Source organism: Anser brachyrhynchus, assembly GCF_964034855.1.
Source record: "Anser brachyrhynchus genome assembly, chromosome: 15".
NCBI classification, from domain to species: domain Eukaryota; kingdom Metazoa; phylum Chordata; class Aves; order Anseriformes; family Anatidae; genus Anser; species Anser brachyrhynchus.
The window spans coordinates 14,448,177-14,464,074 of NC_137733.1; the positions used below are offsets into that span (position 1 = coordinate 14,448,177).

General features: G+C 41.9%; 1 protein-coding gene across 3 annotated transcripts; it reads left to right on the forward strand.

The window, feature by feature from the left end:
- Window positions 1-41: 41 nt before the first annotated feature.
- Window positions 42-15,690, forward strand: ARPC1A (actin related protein 2/3 complex subunit 1A). Of its 3 annotated transcripts, none has more exons than XM_080557429.1 (10): window positions 42-347; window positions 3,674-3,755; window positions 4,041-4,145; window positions 6,652-6,874; window positions 8,342-8,449; window positions 11,844-12,056; window positions 13,150-13,225; window positions 13,420-13,613; window positions 14,326-14,416; window positions 15,311-15,690. In XM_080557429.1, exons 2-10 carry the CDS (start codon window positions 3,692-3,694, stop codon window positions 15,347-15,349), a joined length of 1,113 nt encoding a protein of 370 aa, XP_080413555.1. In that variant the 5' UTR covers window positions 42-347; window positions 3,674-3,691; the 3' UTR covers window positions 15,350-15,690. The 3 variants fall into 3 exon arrangements, with proteins under 3 accessions (XP_080413555.1, XP_080413556.1, XP_080413557.1); XM_080557430.1 differs by having other exon boundaries at window positions 92-347; window positions 3,651-3,755; XM_080557431.1 differs by lacking the exon at window positions 42-347 and adding an exon at window positions 2,775-2,798.
- Window positions 15,691-15,898: the final 208 nt, after the last annotated feature.

Sequence of the window (15,898 nt, forward strand, 5' to 3'; positions counted from 1 at the left end):
GGGCACGGCGCGCGCGCACCCCCCCGCCCCTGCTCCATCCCGCGCAGGCGCAGTGCAGCCCCGCGGCGCTCCCCGCCTTTCACCCCGCCCCCGCGGCGCGGCGGCGGCGCACGCGCGGCCCGCGGGGTGGGTAGGAAGGGGGGGGCGGGAGGCGCGCATGCGCAGAGCGCGTTTCCTGGCTCCCTTGTCAGTACCGGGCCGCCCCCCCCGCGCCCCCCCCCCCGGGCCTCCGCCGCCGGCCGCTGCCGCTGCCCCCGTCCTGGTCCCGGTTCCGGTCCCGGTTCCCGGAGCGGAGTCGCGTTGACTGCCCAGAGTCCGCGAGTCCCGCTCCGGTCCCGTCGCCTCAGGTGAGTCCCGGTGCCGGGGAGCGGCTGTCCGCCCCGCCGCCCCCGGTGCTGAGGGGATGGATGGCGGCGGGGAGGCGCCTCAGGGCCCGGGGGGGGAGGCCGGGCCCGGCCCCGCCGCTGCTGCTGCTGCTGGGGGGAGGGGAAGGCTGGGGGCAGCTCTCGGGGGGGTGAGGCCTCCTGAGGGGCCGGGGGCTGTGGGGGGGAGGAGCGGGGCGGCTCCTCGCGGGGGGGGCTCGGCCGGGCGGATCCTGCCTCGGCCTCTGCACCCCCGGTCTCTACACCCCCGGCCCTTCTGCCTCGGCCTCCTTCTCCCCCACGACCCTGCTGCCACCTTCCCTTCACCCCCCGATCCTCCTGCCTCGGCCTCCTTCCCCCACCCAGACCCTCCTGCCCCCCCCCCGATCCTCCTGCCTCTGCCCCCCGACCCGTTTCACCCTCGGTTCCATGCTCCTGTGGGAGCAGGGCAGGGCCCCAGCCAGCCAGCCACCCCGAAGCAGCTTCGTAGCGCTCACAGTGTTGTGGGGCCGGCCTGTGAGGGGTCACCCCCGTGGGAAGGCTGCGCTGGGTGATTCGGGAGGGGATGACAGCAGCAGGAGGCAGCCCTTTATTTAGGGGTGCTTCTCTTCCCCCTGTTTGAAAACGGTGTAGGTGCTCTGAAAATAGGTGAGGTCTAAAAAGAGCCCTTTCCCTCTCTTCCTCTCTCGCCCTCGCTCTGTCTCACACACATGTGCGCTGTCTCTAATTCTGAATCAGCATCCCTGCTCGTCGCTTGTCCAGGGATGGCCTCGTGCCACAGATTTTGCACCCTGCTGAGAGCTGACAGCAGCTGAGTCCTGTGCTTCCCAACCTCGAGCTTCTCGGCCTGCATGCTCAAAAAGCTTGTGCTGTGTAAAGGTGCAAGACTTCCGTCCTGTGCCCTTTTAAAAAAGAAATTGACATTCAAGGACAGTTACTTTGCATTTGGAAGAGAGGAAAAAAAAAAAAAAAAGATCAGGGATGGGTGCGTTAAATACCTGGCTAACAAAGTTATCAGAACAGCATCTTTCCCAAGTGAGATGCTGAGGTTGGCTGATAGGAAAATAATGTGGGGGTTACTACAGATGAAATGTCAAGAATCATAGAGCCAATTGCATTTTCTAGCAAAATGTGAGTTCAGGTTTCTAGTGAAACGCAATTTGTAAGATTTCATAAAGATTTATCTTCCCGAAGAAAATACTGTTGTAACTGTCAGACCAAGTGAATGAAATAATTGTGCTTTTTGAGATTATCATCACTGCTGTTTTCTGTGAACCTGTTACCAAACCAGAAATCTGTAGCTTGCCACAGGTTCTGGTCCTTGAGACAAGAATGGGTCATGTCTCTTGGCTAGATGGAAGCTTTGGGAACAGCCTGTAGGTTAGGGGCTAAAAATTCCTGAACTAGAAGTTATTGGGGTGGGACAGGGGTGTTCGTGCATAGGGGCAGCCTGTGAAATAAATGCCAGGGTTGTATTAGAAAGTGTTTTGAAATAGCTGCATTCCTTGGGGAGGGGAGACGGGATATTTTTACATTTTATTTCAGAAAGAGTAGAAAAGGCTGAGCATTCCTTGTTGGTCGCCCAGCTCTTCAACTTTTCCTGTATATGGAAATGCTCTGCTACTGAATGCTGGCATGTGCTAAAGCAAGATCGTGGAAAAAGCAATTTGCAGTCGTGTTTTGCTTATATTAACACATGGAATCTCAAATCATGGCTGCCCAAGGTCAGAGGTAACTCGGATTATGTCAGTGTTCTCACACTAATTAAAAAATAATAATTATTTTGCTTAGGACTGCGTTTACTTAATAGTTTTGTTTGATCTGTAGCACGTGATGAGTAGAAGAAAAATGAAAGTCATGCCAGTTAAAATCATGAACTGGACTTCAAGCTCGTGTAGCCAAAAGTTATATTTAGAGTACATTTAGTATGTAACTGTAAGTCCTAATTCTTTAAGATAACAGTGCTCGATTTCTTTAAAAAAGAAAAAAACCTTTCCAGTTACGTGCATTGGTGAGGTACTGTATCATCTCGACCCCAAGACTCAGCACTTTCCGCTTCTTTATTAAACTAGCGGAGTGATAGTAACTGCTCGGCTCCTTACGGGCTTACTCATCTCTCATTCACTCCCGAGTTTCTGTTGGACTGCCACTCATTTCCTGTTTGCTTCCAAATTCCTACCTTGTCCTGAAGTCTCCACCCTCTGCTAACATGGCCATACTTGGGTATGTTGTAATTTCAGGCTGTAATGGGTGTGGATGTCTTGGAGTGACATCACAGAGATTTTTCTTTTTAGATGCATATGTAGGGGGAAGAAGACTTTGTACCATCAGCCAAGGAGAAATTGCCCTGAAAATGACTGGAATATAGGGAAGGAGGAATTGATAAATCCGAGCTGTGTTGTATGCGTCGAGCTATGCGCGTTTTAATTATTACAGGTGACCTTGAGTTGTTACAGAGTTATCTTCCATCCGTGTATGCTGCCCTTGATTAACGCAGGACATAGAACACGATATGGTATTTTAAACAGCTCTGTAATCGCTTGGCAGTGCACCTCCGATTGCAGATGTTCAGCACTGTCTTTTTTACAGCCATAAGTTAAAGGAAAAAATAGCTATTTAGATTTTTTTTTTTTAAACAAGATATTTACAAATGAGAAGAATTCAGCTTGTTCTTTCACTGCTTGAATCTCGTGGGGACAAAATCCTAACTATAAAACAGTTAAGTGCTAGGATTAATTTGTAGAAATTACTAATTAATTTATTACTGATCTTAGTCATTTTTCCCTAGGATAGTGTAAAATCAAATAGCGTATCAGCGGATTATAGTTACATATCAGTGTTCTGGACACATCAATTTAACCTCCTGATAGATCGAATAATAGATGTCATCATAGGGCTGGGAGCCTTGATACGTGTCAGGATTTTGAATCAATTCACTGAGATATGTCACTAGAGCTATTTAGTTACAATATTGTAATTCCACAATTTTAGTTTTCTTCATAAGAATCTCTTCTCTCACCTCTAAGGATATCCCAAGAAGCGAGGGCATCTTAGAGCAGTTGCAAATAATTATAGTGAGCAGAACAGTTAAACTTTATTGGCCCATTGAAGGTATCAGGATGTGTGGCAAAAGGAGTTGTTTGGAGGTCTTAGCGTATTTACTGAGCAAGTGTCATTGTAAATGAATTATACTGGGCTGGAGCAACCTTTGTAAGTGATGAAGACTGATTTTTGTTTCGATAACTATTAAATTTTGAATAGTTTTGTTTTCACTTTTACACCTTTCAGCTTTTTCAATTTTTACAACATAGGAACGTCTTTAACTCGGAATGTCTCTGCATCAGTTTTTATTGGAGCCGATCACCTGCCATGCGTGGAACAGAGACCGTACTCGTAAGTACTGTGTTCGTTTTTAATTTAGTCTTTCAACTGTTCCTGGATCAAAATGCTCGGTATTTCTGTTCAGTATGCTCCTGATCTTGTTATGACCGTGATTATTTGAGATTATCCAGGGACGTTAGCTGTTTGGTTACAAGACCTATGTAATGCTCTGAAAATTGAGAAGACCGGTTTTAGACTGGAAAAGTAAAATATATATAGTATAAGCATGTATCTTTCCATGTATAGTGGTATTAAAAAGCCTTCTGTACTATTGGATTGTTTCTTTTCTTCTTCAAGAGATCGCCATTAGCCCTAATAATCATGAAGTCCACATCTACAAGAAGAGCGGGAACCAGTGGGTAAAAGCTCACGAGCTAAAGGAGCACAATGGGCACATTACAGGTAAGAGAAGAATGTGCTGTGCCAGACTTTAAATGTGTCCGCCCCCTGCTTTCCCCAGCTGAGCATCTGAACAGGAAATCTGCAAGTGTCGAGTAAGTAGATCTTTTTATAGGTTGGCATTCCCACTTTATGGAGAGCTTTGCAGCATTTTCCTGGACTGCATGCTGAGATTGTTAGGAAGAAAAGCTCTCCTCCATTTCCAGACATTTTGGTAGAGTAACTGAGACTTTCTTTCTTAACTATTGCTTATTTCTCATCCCCGATAACGTAACGAGATCGAGCTTTCAGTCTCCTGAAGTAATCTGGTTGTGTCATAAACTCTCCTGGTGCTACATGCTGCTCCCTTTCGAGTGCTGGCTTGTAACTTCATGAATTATACAAGTGTTGGTTTCTGGTTTCCGACAGCAATAAATATCCTTTCGTAGGGATTCATTGCACCAAGTTCATATCAGTACATTTTTCCTTCCTCTTTGCTACGGCACTCTGGCAATGGGTTGATAAGTGTTTTAATTACCACAGCTGCCAAGAGAAACAGTCTTTCCCTTTCTTTGTGCTCATGCAGAAAAATATGTCACGTCCTCAGTGAGCAAAAGGGGAGCACCTTTCCAGTCAGATGCATGAGGAAAGAAAACTTCTAAGAACTGGCTTGACTTTGCAAAGTGAAAAGCAAGATAACAGAAAAAAGCCTCTTTTGTCCGTGTTTGGGAGGAGATTGGATTGGTTATAATTAATATTTTGACAATTACTCATTGGTGGCTGGAAATTTGGTCTTTCAAGAAAACTAGAATTCTGAGGTAAAATTCCACTCAAAGTGCTCGGTCTTGGACTTGCGGCAGACGCTCAGTGAGCACGTTTTACTGCAGACCCGTGGTATCTGTAGAGCCCCAATGAAAATGTAAGAAGGGCTGGCACAACGAGTCACAAAGTGTTAGTTTTAAAAGGTCATTGTTCTGTGGTAGTCTTTTGTGTGAGATGCTTTTATGAGGGCTTTATTCTCTAAGGAAGTGACTGTAATTAATATAAGCACCTGCCCAAAACAGCAATATCCTTTATTCTGTTCTCAACTCACTAATGGGCAGAACTGTCTGCCCAACAGCGTTTTGCAGGAACTTTATTCAATTTGTCTGGGTTTTGCTGTCAGAGCACAACTGTACGTGCTCTTTCGTGAAGAGCCGCTTGGGCTGAATTTACAAATGACATGCCATTCCCCAAAGATGTTTCTCTGCATTTTTCTTTTACTTGTTGGTGTTAGAGAGAAGCTAAATACTCATGGCTTGGGAAAGGAACTCATATGTCTTTCCAGCAAGGCATATACCTTTGGAATACCACATGGCTGTGGTTGTCTTAAAGAGTGGACATAAACTGTGGTTAGACACAGGAGAGAGATTGATGAAACTGCCTGTTGGTTCCGACAGGAGGCTGCTGCCGCTCTGATTTCTGATTAGGGACAAGGTCCCTAATCTTGCCTTCGTGTGTCCTGATTCAGGGATTTGTGGTGAGCTGCCTCTGTTCACGTACAGTAAGAATGTTATTCACTCTTTCTGCAGGGTTGGTTTTCTGCAAAGCTGAAAATCTGAACTTGCCAAGGGATCAGGACACTGGTGCTGGTGCAGGGGAGGTGGTAGGATAAAAAGAGGCACGATGGTCTCTCCTTCGTAAGCAGTGCTAGACTGATTTGCATAACTATGGTTTCAGGCTGCCTCAGAATTGAACTTTTAATGTTTTTAATACTGAACATGGAAATCAGTTGAAATGTAAGTTTGTGGCAGTAGAGTTAAGGATCGCACCCTGCATCTCAAATACGGATGCTAAAGAAAGATGAAAAATACTGTCGCCCTGAGAGTTTCCAGTTAAGAATGTCCTTCGGTGCAGAGGAAAGGGAAGGAAGCAATGGCAGGTTTATCAAAAGTTTCATTTTGTTTTATTCTTTGAATGTGTTATTTTTGCTTGGTTAACTTTTCTTTCTCACAACACAGCTTAAATAGCAGGGACTAAACGTAACGATTATATCAGTGCATAACGATCAGTAACTGCTAACTGGGGGAAAAACACCCCGTTATCTAAACTTTTAGATCATGACTGCGGCCTGGCATCGCGCAGACAGCTCTGTTAGAGGTTTGTGCAGAGCTTTAGAATTGCTGGGTTTCAGCTGTCTGAAACAGCCTCTTGCAGAAGTCAGTGATTTGAAGAGTACCCGTGGACGGATTTTAGCTAGTCTGCAGAGCTCCACCTGTTGGCCAGCTGTCAGAGCTGGCTTCCTTAGCGGGCAAATTCTCTGTGGAATCTAGAAACTTGGGATCTGCGATTTTGATGAAATCTAGATGGAGAACGTGATATCCATAACACTTTGAAATAGTACCTGGAGAATAAGTGAACAAGGGGAATGGTAACGTAACATTATTAACTGTCTCCGTGGGAGAAGGCTACAAGATTTTCTCTGTTTTGAATTACTGTAAAGCAAACCGTATAAATGGGAAGGATTATTAACGTGAAGTCTAAATTGCAGGTATTGACTGGGCTCCCAAAAGCGATCGCATCGTAACTTGCGGTGCCGACCGTAACGCCTATGTCTGGAGTCAGAAGGACGGCGTGTGGAAGCCAACACTTGTCATCCTGAGAATTAATCGTGCAGCCACCTTTGTGAAATGGTCTCCCTTGGAGAATAAATTTGCTGTAGGAAGTGGAGCTCGACTTATATCTGTGTGCTACTTTGAATCTGAAAACGACTGGTGAGCTGTTTTATTTCCATTTATACCTTTAAGGTCAGCTTGGGAAAGCTAAAGTCTGGAGATTAGTGGTAGTAACCAGCTTACTCTTTTAATAATTCTAAAATTTTCAGGAAACATAGAGGGATAGTCCTCATCAGTTCTTTCACAGACTTCTACATCCTAGGGAAAAGGTTCCTTCTTCTACTTCTTTACTGTAGTGTAGCACCTAGAGGCGTTTGACTTGGCCTGTTTTCAGGTTTTGCATGTTGGCATGGGTGTGTTCTCGTTGACTGCCATAAACATATGTTGCTGTTTTAAAAGTGCTAGAATTTCTGCAGAGTAGAAATTTCTTTACCACAGCTCTATGACTGAAAAAAGAGAAATGCTTTCTCTTGCCCCACGCCCTTTCCAGAATGAGTGAAGAACTTTGTCTCAGGTCTTTTTTCCATATTGATTATTTTGGACCATTTATTGTCATTAAAGAATTCAAGCTGTCAGTTATCTCCAGGGTGGTCTATTAGAAGATGTTCAAGCTTGTCACCTACCTGTTCTGTATTCTGTCATCTATTGTTACTGTTCATAGATTTCAGACAGGACTAGCACAAATATTTCTACCATTGACATTTTAAGTATCTATTATTTTGGGTAGACGTATAAAAACACAGGTCTCTGTTCCGACAGTTCTGTGTGCATTCTCCCATATGGAGATGTTAAACAATGAGACCATCTGCAAAATTCTCTTTAGTTTGTTGTGGACTTCTCTACTTTCCAGTATATTCAGTTATTAATGTTTTCTCTGCCTCGCCTGCAGAAGAATGAAACCCCTCCTGTGCTGAAGACAAGTAATTTAATGTGATCCTTAAAACTGCTTGTGCTTGATGGAAGTAAATTCAAAGAAAAAGCACCATTATCCCAAAGGCCATCCAGTGAATAACAGATTTCCTTACTACTTTGTAAATGGTTCAAACAAATCCATTTTTATTGTACTTGAAATAATTGAGATATATCATTGGCAGTTCACCCATCTATGTGTTGGGTTTTATAACTGCTGTTCTATTAAACAGTAGAAAAGTTGGCAAGCGAGAGAGGTGACTGTAAAACTTGTTGGAAGGAGCTGGAGAGGAAGTGTACTCAGCGATCTAATAAAATAATGCTCCTTAGCTCAATATCACGGTCAAAGCTGTGCAAAACTCCTGTTAAGGAGTTCAGTCTGATGCATTATAAAAATTAGAAGGAGAAAAGGATTCAGAGGAAGATGTGTACATTCAACATTTGTTGGTTGTATTTACAATTTTAATTTAGATAACCACATAGAGGTCATGGACTGTAGAAGGGAATATGAAGGATTTGGGCATAACGTGGGTTTGCTTGCTAAACTGATGTGTTTAGTCATTGGCAATAAATTACCTTTTGAGGCATATTTCTTGGGTTTGGGGGAATCCAGTAAAATATTTTCATATATAAATCTTGTCTTTTCTTTTAAATTAGGTGGGTGAGCAAGCACATTAAAAAGCCCATCCGTTCCACTGTCCTCAGCCTGGACTGGCACCCCAACAACGTTTTGCTGGCTGCTGGATCCTGTGACTTCAAGTGCAGGTGAGAGAGAATAAAGCATCAGGAAATAAGCTTGGGTTGCTGGCTGGTTAGTAACACGAGCATGTTGATCACACATTTGCTATCAAAATAGAAGATAGCTCAGCACATACTGATGTCATTACCAAAATAAAATGTCCAGCCTAAGAGATTTTGACCGGGTCGCTACTGCATGCACACTTTGGCTACTAACATTTATCTCTTGGGGGTACACCTGAATTTAGCGAACTGGTGGGTTTCTTTACTAGCAGTTCACAGAAGTACTACTATTATATGTGCAATGAGTGCCAAGTTGTTAGCCTGAAATTAGACTTACAGGTGCTATCTTATAGGAAAACACCACTACTAATTATTTAGAGTATTAAAAGCAGTATCCTAACGCTGCAGCTTGCAGAGGAGGTACCTGACCTTTCTCTTTCCTGAGTCACTTGTTCACTCCACTTCGCCTGTGCTAGCCTTAACATTCTTGCAGCCATGTTGTGAGCAAGGTCGAGAAATCGATCCAGCTGAAACTCAGTGCGACAAAACACCATTTTTGCAGCACGCTAGGAAGAAGGCTGGTATAAGCAGATGGGCACGTGAGGTGGATGGGGTAGTTTTTCAAACTGATTGTGAAGTTACACCATGAGGGATATGGGTTCTGCAAGTTGCTTTGTGCTCAGTGGCTGGGGATGCTGCAACAAAGCCTACATGGGTAACACATGAGTGGTTGATTTTAATTCATATTTTACTTAACCACTTGTACCTTGAATAATAATGAAAGCTGCTTTTCTTAAATTCTTTATGTAATAGGGCAATTTTTTAGCTTCAAAGTGTGTACTAAAAATGACTAAGAAGGAGTGGGAGGGGGAGGTGGGACCAACTATTGCATTCCTTATTTCAGAATGAAACACTGCATCTACAGTCAATCCTTTGTTACCTTTTTATGTAAGGAGAGATGTTAAATAGCATCTGGGCAAGAAGAGGAAAGTTGTCTCCCTTTCCTGCCTTATCTCCAGTTTTAATTAAATGAACTGTAAGCGTTCACTTCCTTTCACAAAAAATGTGATGTAAAAAGTACTCATTCATCTTCCAGAAGCAGCTGCTATTCACATGGGGAATTTTTCCCATATGTGTTCATAAAGCATCTTGGGATTCTGACATTAGGTCAGCTGATACATGTCTTTTACTTTGGTCTTTTGCTGTTTTGTCTCCAAGCCTTGTTCAGTGCTTATTACGTACGTTGGATCCCTGATTATTTCCTCTTCCCTACTTTGAGAAACTGGAATTGAATTATTTTCTGTTCATTACGATTTAATTTTTTTTGAAGAAAGTCAAGACATGGTTGTCAATTTTCTAGGTGTGTTTTCTAGAAGACTTACTTCTGTCTCTTGTTTCCCATCAGGAAACTCATTCTGTCCTATATCTTTTGTCTGAAAACGGTGTATATTTAAAACACAAACAAAAAAACCCACAACACTAAAACAGATCTTGGTTTAAAATATTTGGGAAACTCTCTGCTCTCATTTAAATTATACCATAGGATGAGCCATTTAATAATCTTGCTGTTTTTAGTGTAGAAATCTCCATAGAGGAATATTAAAGGAAGAACGGAAAAGTTGTGGAGATTGGTACTGAGCTTGTGTTTCTGTTGTTTCCCCAAACCCATGAAGGAATGTTGTTTTGCTAAATGATGAATGAAGATCTCCAGAATTCCAGCTCTAGGGAATGTTCAGTTACGTACTAAAGATGGTAAACATATCTGGGCCTGAAGTATGCATCTGTTCTGATAGGTGGTTCTGAAGAAAATTATGAAATGGATCTGCCAGAGCCACTGCCACCTAATAAGCACCTAAGTGGGGAGACAGTTTGGAAAAAGAATGGAGGGCAGAAGAGACTCCAAGTTGATAGGTATTGAGCAGTTTTTGTGGTGGCTGGCCTAGATGAGCTGCTCTTACATTTGTCTTTAGTAATGTACATAGCTAACAGCACCGTACAGGTGTGAATTTTATAGTCTTGCTTGAACAACGTTGCTGCAGGAATGAAAGTCATTTCCCAATATTCTCTGAAGGCTAGGGCCTTGTAGCTGAGGAAGTGAAAAGACTTTTTTTAAACCAATAGGTACCTGCAAGGTCTCTCACTACTTAGGAATGCTTTTTCTGCCTTGTGTCAAAGGCTGCTGCTTTAAACATCTTGTCCTATTTCCATACATTAAGAGAACCATCAGAACTTTCAGACGGCTCTATAAAATTAAGTTTGTTGAAGGATTACCATTAGATTATATTTAAACTGATATAGCTGAGCATAATTTCGTACTTAATTCTCTGAAAATCTGTACCTAATATAGCTGCAGTTAAACCCTTCACGTACCAAATGATCAACTGTATTTGAATAAATTGAATAGGCACCTTTTGAAGTGCATACCCCATATATGTAAAAGATTAAAAAAAATAAAAATAAAAAAATTAGAATGGTGGTAGGGGAAGCAACGTTTCCTTAAACTCACTATAAAATAATTCCTTTTAGTGTTTGGCTGCAACCGTGAATATTTGATTGCTTTTTTTTTTTTAAAACTGAAATATTTCTCTGGTGGTAGTAGTATGGCATAGCTCACTTGTTCCTCCTGTTCGATGGACTCTAATCCTATGCTTGTGACGTCCTTGTAACTTCCATGGTAACAGTCGAGAACACCATATTGTGGCATGTCTGAATCATGCAGAAGGAATTTGATGAAAGGGGGAGGCGTTCTATTTAAACATATCTTGAAAATTGTAGCGCTGGGAAAAAAACTATAAAAACATGATGGTATTTCAGGTTTTCAAGGCATTCTTTCAGTAATGAGCCAGATTAAGGTGGTTCAGAGCCCCTTTGCTGGCATTTGAACATATTTTATTTTTTTTCCCCCCTTTGGAATCCTGCTAAAAAGTCAGTGTTCTTAAAAAGTGGGTAATTTTCTCGGTGTTTGTATTAGTGTCTAATTATACATTGTTGGACTAGGTGATCTTGGAGGTCTCTCCCAACCTAAATGATTCTGTGATTGTAACTCTTGGGTTTTCCTCTAACTGAAGAATTGACTCTGAGGCTTATTAGCAGCGCAAAAGGATGAAAGGGAAATCTTAGCACAGTGGAAAATGTAAGGATATTCTGTGGTTTTGTGCCATCTTCTGGAAACAAGGAGAGGTAAAAAATAGAGCATTTATGAGAAACCTGTATGCATTACACCCGTTGTGCTATTGTTTTCTCTCCTTGTATACTGAATCTTCCCAGCCAGTAGTGGATTGCTGCTGAAAGATAATATGGAATTTTATTTTGGTAGAAATAGAATGCATCTAGCTGTCTCCAATGTGAAATGTATATGCAGCTCCCAGGAGGGTGTTTTTTTTTTGTCTGTGTTCATGCAGATTTTTTTTCTTTGCAGGGTGTTTTCTGCTTACATTAAGGAAGTGGATGAAAAACCAGCAAGTACACCATGGGGCTCCAAAATGCCTTTTGGGCAGCTGATGTCCGAATTTGGGGGCGCTGGAAGTGGCGGATGGGTGCACAGTGTCAGTTTTTCTGCCAGCGGTAACCGCCTAGCCTGGGTCAGTCATGATAGTACTGTGTCAGTTGCTGATGCCTCAAAAAATATGATGTAAGTATGCTCTTTCTGATAGCTATTAAATGTTTGACACTAGAAAGAAGCAGAATGTGGAATGCTGTGCTTGCAGCTACAAGAGGAAAGCTGTGACTGCTATTTCCAGTTTTGACAGTTTTACTGTACGTTCCAGGAGTCTCTTTGAGGCCTACGTAAATAAGGTAGAATTCATAGAGTTTTAGATTATATAATTCAAATTTCTTTTAAGAATTCTTCAGTGAGGGCACAGTCATTTGCTTTTGAAAAAGGGCGGGGGGGGTGAAAAAAGAAAAGCATTTGGAAAAAAAAAATGTTCCACTCTGGTGATTTTGGAAACAAATTATTTCCTTGTAAATGGATCCAAGAGACCTGCAGAAACATGCTCACTCCGTAACTAAGACCCTATACCCAATCAGGGTCTGGGAAATAATTTGTTCATTTCATGAAATGTTAATTCCAAATGCTGTCCTTCAGACACTGCTGCAGGGTCTCTACTTATACCTTCCAATCCAGCAAAGCATTTTATTAACGATTTCTCCTTCTGTTCGTCATCTTGATGTTGATAACTTCTCAGTCTCCGTGGCTTTCTAAGGAAGTACTGTGCTTAATTTTGAATTATGGTTCTGATGGCTATAGCCGTGTAAGTACCTGGCTAAGGACATAATTAGGTATAAAGTTCTAGAATTCCTTTCTCGTTTATTATAAAAATCACAAAAAATGACCTAACATACAGGCTTTTTTCTCCTAAAAAGATGATGTCAAACACTAAAACTTAAGTGCTTTTTTGTTGCAAATCAAACTAATAGCTTTGTCAATTTGAAACTTTGGGGGGGTAAGTTATTCTTTTTTAAACTCTAGCCACAGTTCAGACACAATACTAGATGTTTTCACTTAGAAAAGTTTATTTTTTTTAACAGAACTTCGAGAACGCTTTATTAGGTCAAAACTTTTTAATAAAAATTACAGCCTTCTGGTGTCACCTCAGGAGAACTGAGCTACACTGACTTGTGTTCCAATAATCCTTGTGTGGGAACAGTCTCTTTAATTTTTTTGTTGGAGCCAAAGATGTGAGGTTTCACTGAAGTCCTCTAACAAATGTTCTTGTGTTCAGGGTTTCGCAGCTGAAAACAGAGTTCCTCCCACTCCTGAGCGTGTCATTTGTCTCTGAGAACAGTGTGGTGGCAGCTGTAAGTGTCTATTATTTCCTCCTTGTAGAGCGTTTTAGAATTTTGGAGAGTGAGAAACACCATGCGTTGTAAAGTTAGTAACAAGCAAGATCTCCCGTAGTGTCAGTCTTTGCATTTCTGCAATTAACAGCAGCAGAATAAAGGAACTCTGGTGGTTGTGTTTCTTCTCACGCTTTCATGATGTGTGGTTGCAGGGCCACGATTGCTGCCCGATGCTTTTCAACTGTGATGACCGTGGCTCGCTGACCTTCATTTCGAAACTAGACATTCCAAAACAGAGCATCCAGCGCAATATTTCCGCCATGGAACGCTTCCGAAATATGGATAAAAGAGCCACTACAGAAGATCGTAACACTACCCTGGAGACACTGCACCAAAACAGTATAACGTGAGTGTCTTGGCCGTCAGAATGAGGGGAAGGAATGCTCTCCTCATCGCTTCGGTTTCACAGGGCATACCGCAAACCTACGAGAGCTTGAATTTGCCATTCCAGATGGGTGTAGCTGGTATCCCATTCCCATTTTAGCCTTTCACGGACAGCTGCCTATTTCTGGGAGTTGTGGAAGCTCGTAACGTTAATCATTAACATTGTATGCATGCTACTTCTGTTTGCTCGTGTTTAATGCGTTCTGTAACTTGAACACAGTTTATCTTATCAAATATGTAAATAATTCACAAGAGGGTGGTAGTACTGCAAAATCCAGTCAGTAGTATTCACCTGAAGCAGGAATTCACATACCAGCTTATTTCAGACGTTATTTCTATATGCATTATTCATCAAAAGGGTTGATTCAGGTTAATCGAGTGAAATATCCTTGCATTTAAAAAAGAACGTGAGCCCAGAGGATGCTAACATTTCTGAAGCAATTTGTCTTTTTCCAAAGAAAATGTTTAGACTACAGCCACCAAGCGATAAAAGAGCTTTCAGCATCCTTTTTCTCTGCTTGCTTTTCTGAAGCATTGTACCAAAGATCTAGCATAAGCTCTGCAATACTCATGTTTCCCCTTGGAAGAGTAGAGTTGAATTCAGCCCAAATTTCCCAGCTTTTTGGCTCTCCGGAATGGGTGTCTGCCTTACAGCTATCGCTCTCTGTTTTCAGCCAAGTGTCTATTTATGAGATAGACAAACGAGACTGTCGTAAATTCTGCACCACCGGCATTGATGGAGCAATGACCATCTGGGATTTCAAGGTATGCTTTTACTGCCATGTTTATGTGAACTGGTTGCAGTGGTGACTTTTCTTGATCTCTAGTATCAGCTTCCAGGGCTTAACCCTAATGTGATTTTATTAATATTAGGAAATCCAGCCTGCAATATCAAGACCATTAGTGAATCCCATAAGGAAGGCAGATTCAAGATTCAGTGTAAATGCAGATATGCTTTGCTTACCAGATGGTGCTGATCCAGACTTAATTTTTTTAATGGGATCACTTAGTGTCCCTGTAGGGATCCCACTAATTATTTCCTTCTCCAACCCTTACCTTAGGCACAGGCTGGAATGATCATTGGTATGACAAGGCCCACTGTCCCTTCTTGCTCATGTCCCTTTGGACTCTGTTTAGTGCCCTTCTGCAGAACAGGGTCCTGTCATCTCTTAATGAACTAATCAAAATGGTAAAAAATAATAATAATAATAATAATAATAAAAATTACCTCGAATTAGAAAATACACTAAGCACTGTATTCAAAACCTCAAAGGGATTTAATGCACCTGCTTGCTTTGTCAAGGACTGGCCAACAGAGGTCTCTGCTGACCTCCCCAGGCTATGCGCTGGCTTTTAGGAAAATAATAGTTTGTTTATAATATATAATGCCAGAATGCTCTGGTGGGCACAGGGGCCAAATAAGAAATTGAGGTAATATATGAACTGTCTGAATGCAGTTTCAGGGGGAGGGGGTGGAACCATTGGCCTATGCGTGTGAGTTTGAAATTAATAATTATAGTGGTTTCTGGCTCTTGAATAAGAGTGATCTCAAGTACTGTGTTTGTTTTGCTCTGTTTTTCTTAACATCAGCCTTTACAATGAATTATGTGACACAGGGTACTGTAGCAGGCTGTGATTTAAAATTTTCTCTCTTTCAAGACCTTAGAGTCTTCTATTCAAGGTCTACGAATCATGTAAAGATGGATTTCCGTGATCTAGCAGGACAAACTGCTTGACAGAATGCAGCTCCCACATCTGCACAAACCCGAAAAGGGAGGAGAAAGGTGGAATATTTGGAAACACTGAGAAAATACAGCTTGGCAGATTTTCTTTTGAATCTAAATTTGGTGAATTGTGTTGGTTTCAAAATCAGCTGTGATTGTTCTTTATTTTTTTCAGTTGGTTGTTTCATTCCATTCTTTACCAAAGCTGCTCCTTAAGTAGTTTATTGCAGGAAGTTATGAATCACTAACTTAAAAGGGGAATTTTATGTAAATTGTCTGCTAGAAATAATAATAATAATAAAAAAAAGAAAAACAGATTCTTTGTGTTTTGATGCTCATTAATAGTTATTTAAAAAAAGGATGTTATAGGAATGAACTCAGATAAAGAGTGTAGAAACCCCCTGAACTGGTGTTTTATAGCCTTAAAACAGGAAGAGTTCATCTTAACTGAAAGTTTCAGGTTAACAGATGAAGATCTAAAGTACTGAAGATCTGGATGTGAAGATTCAGCTAGGCTTCTTTC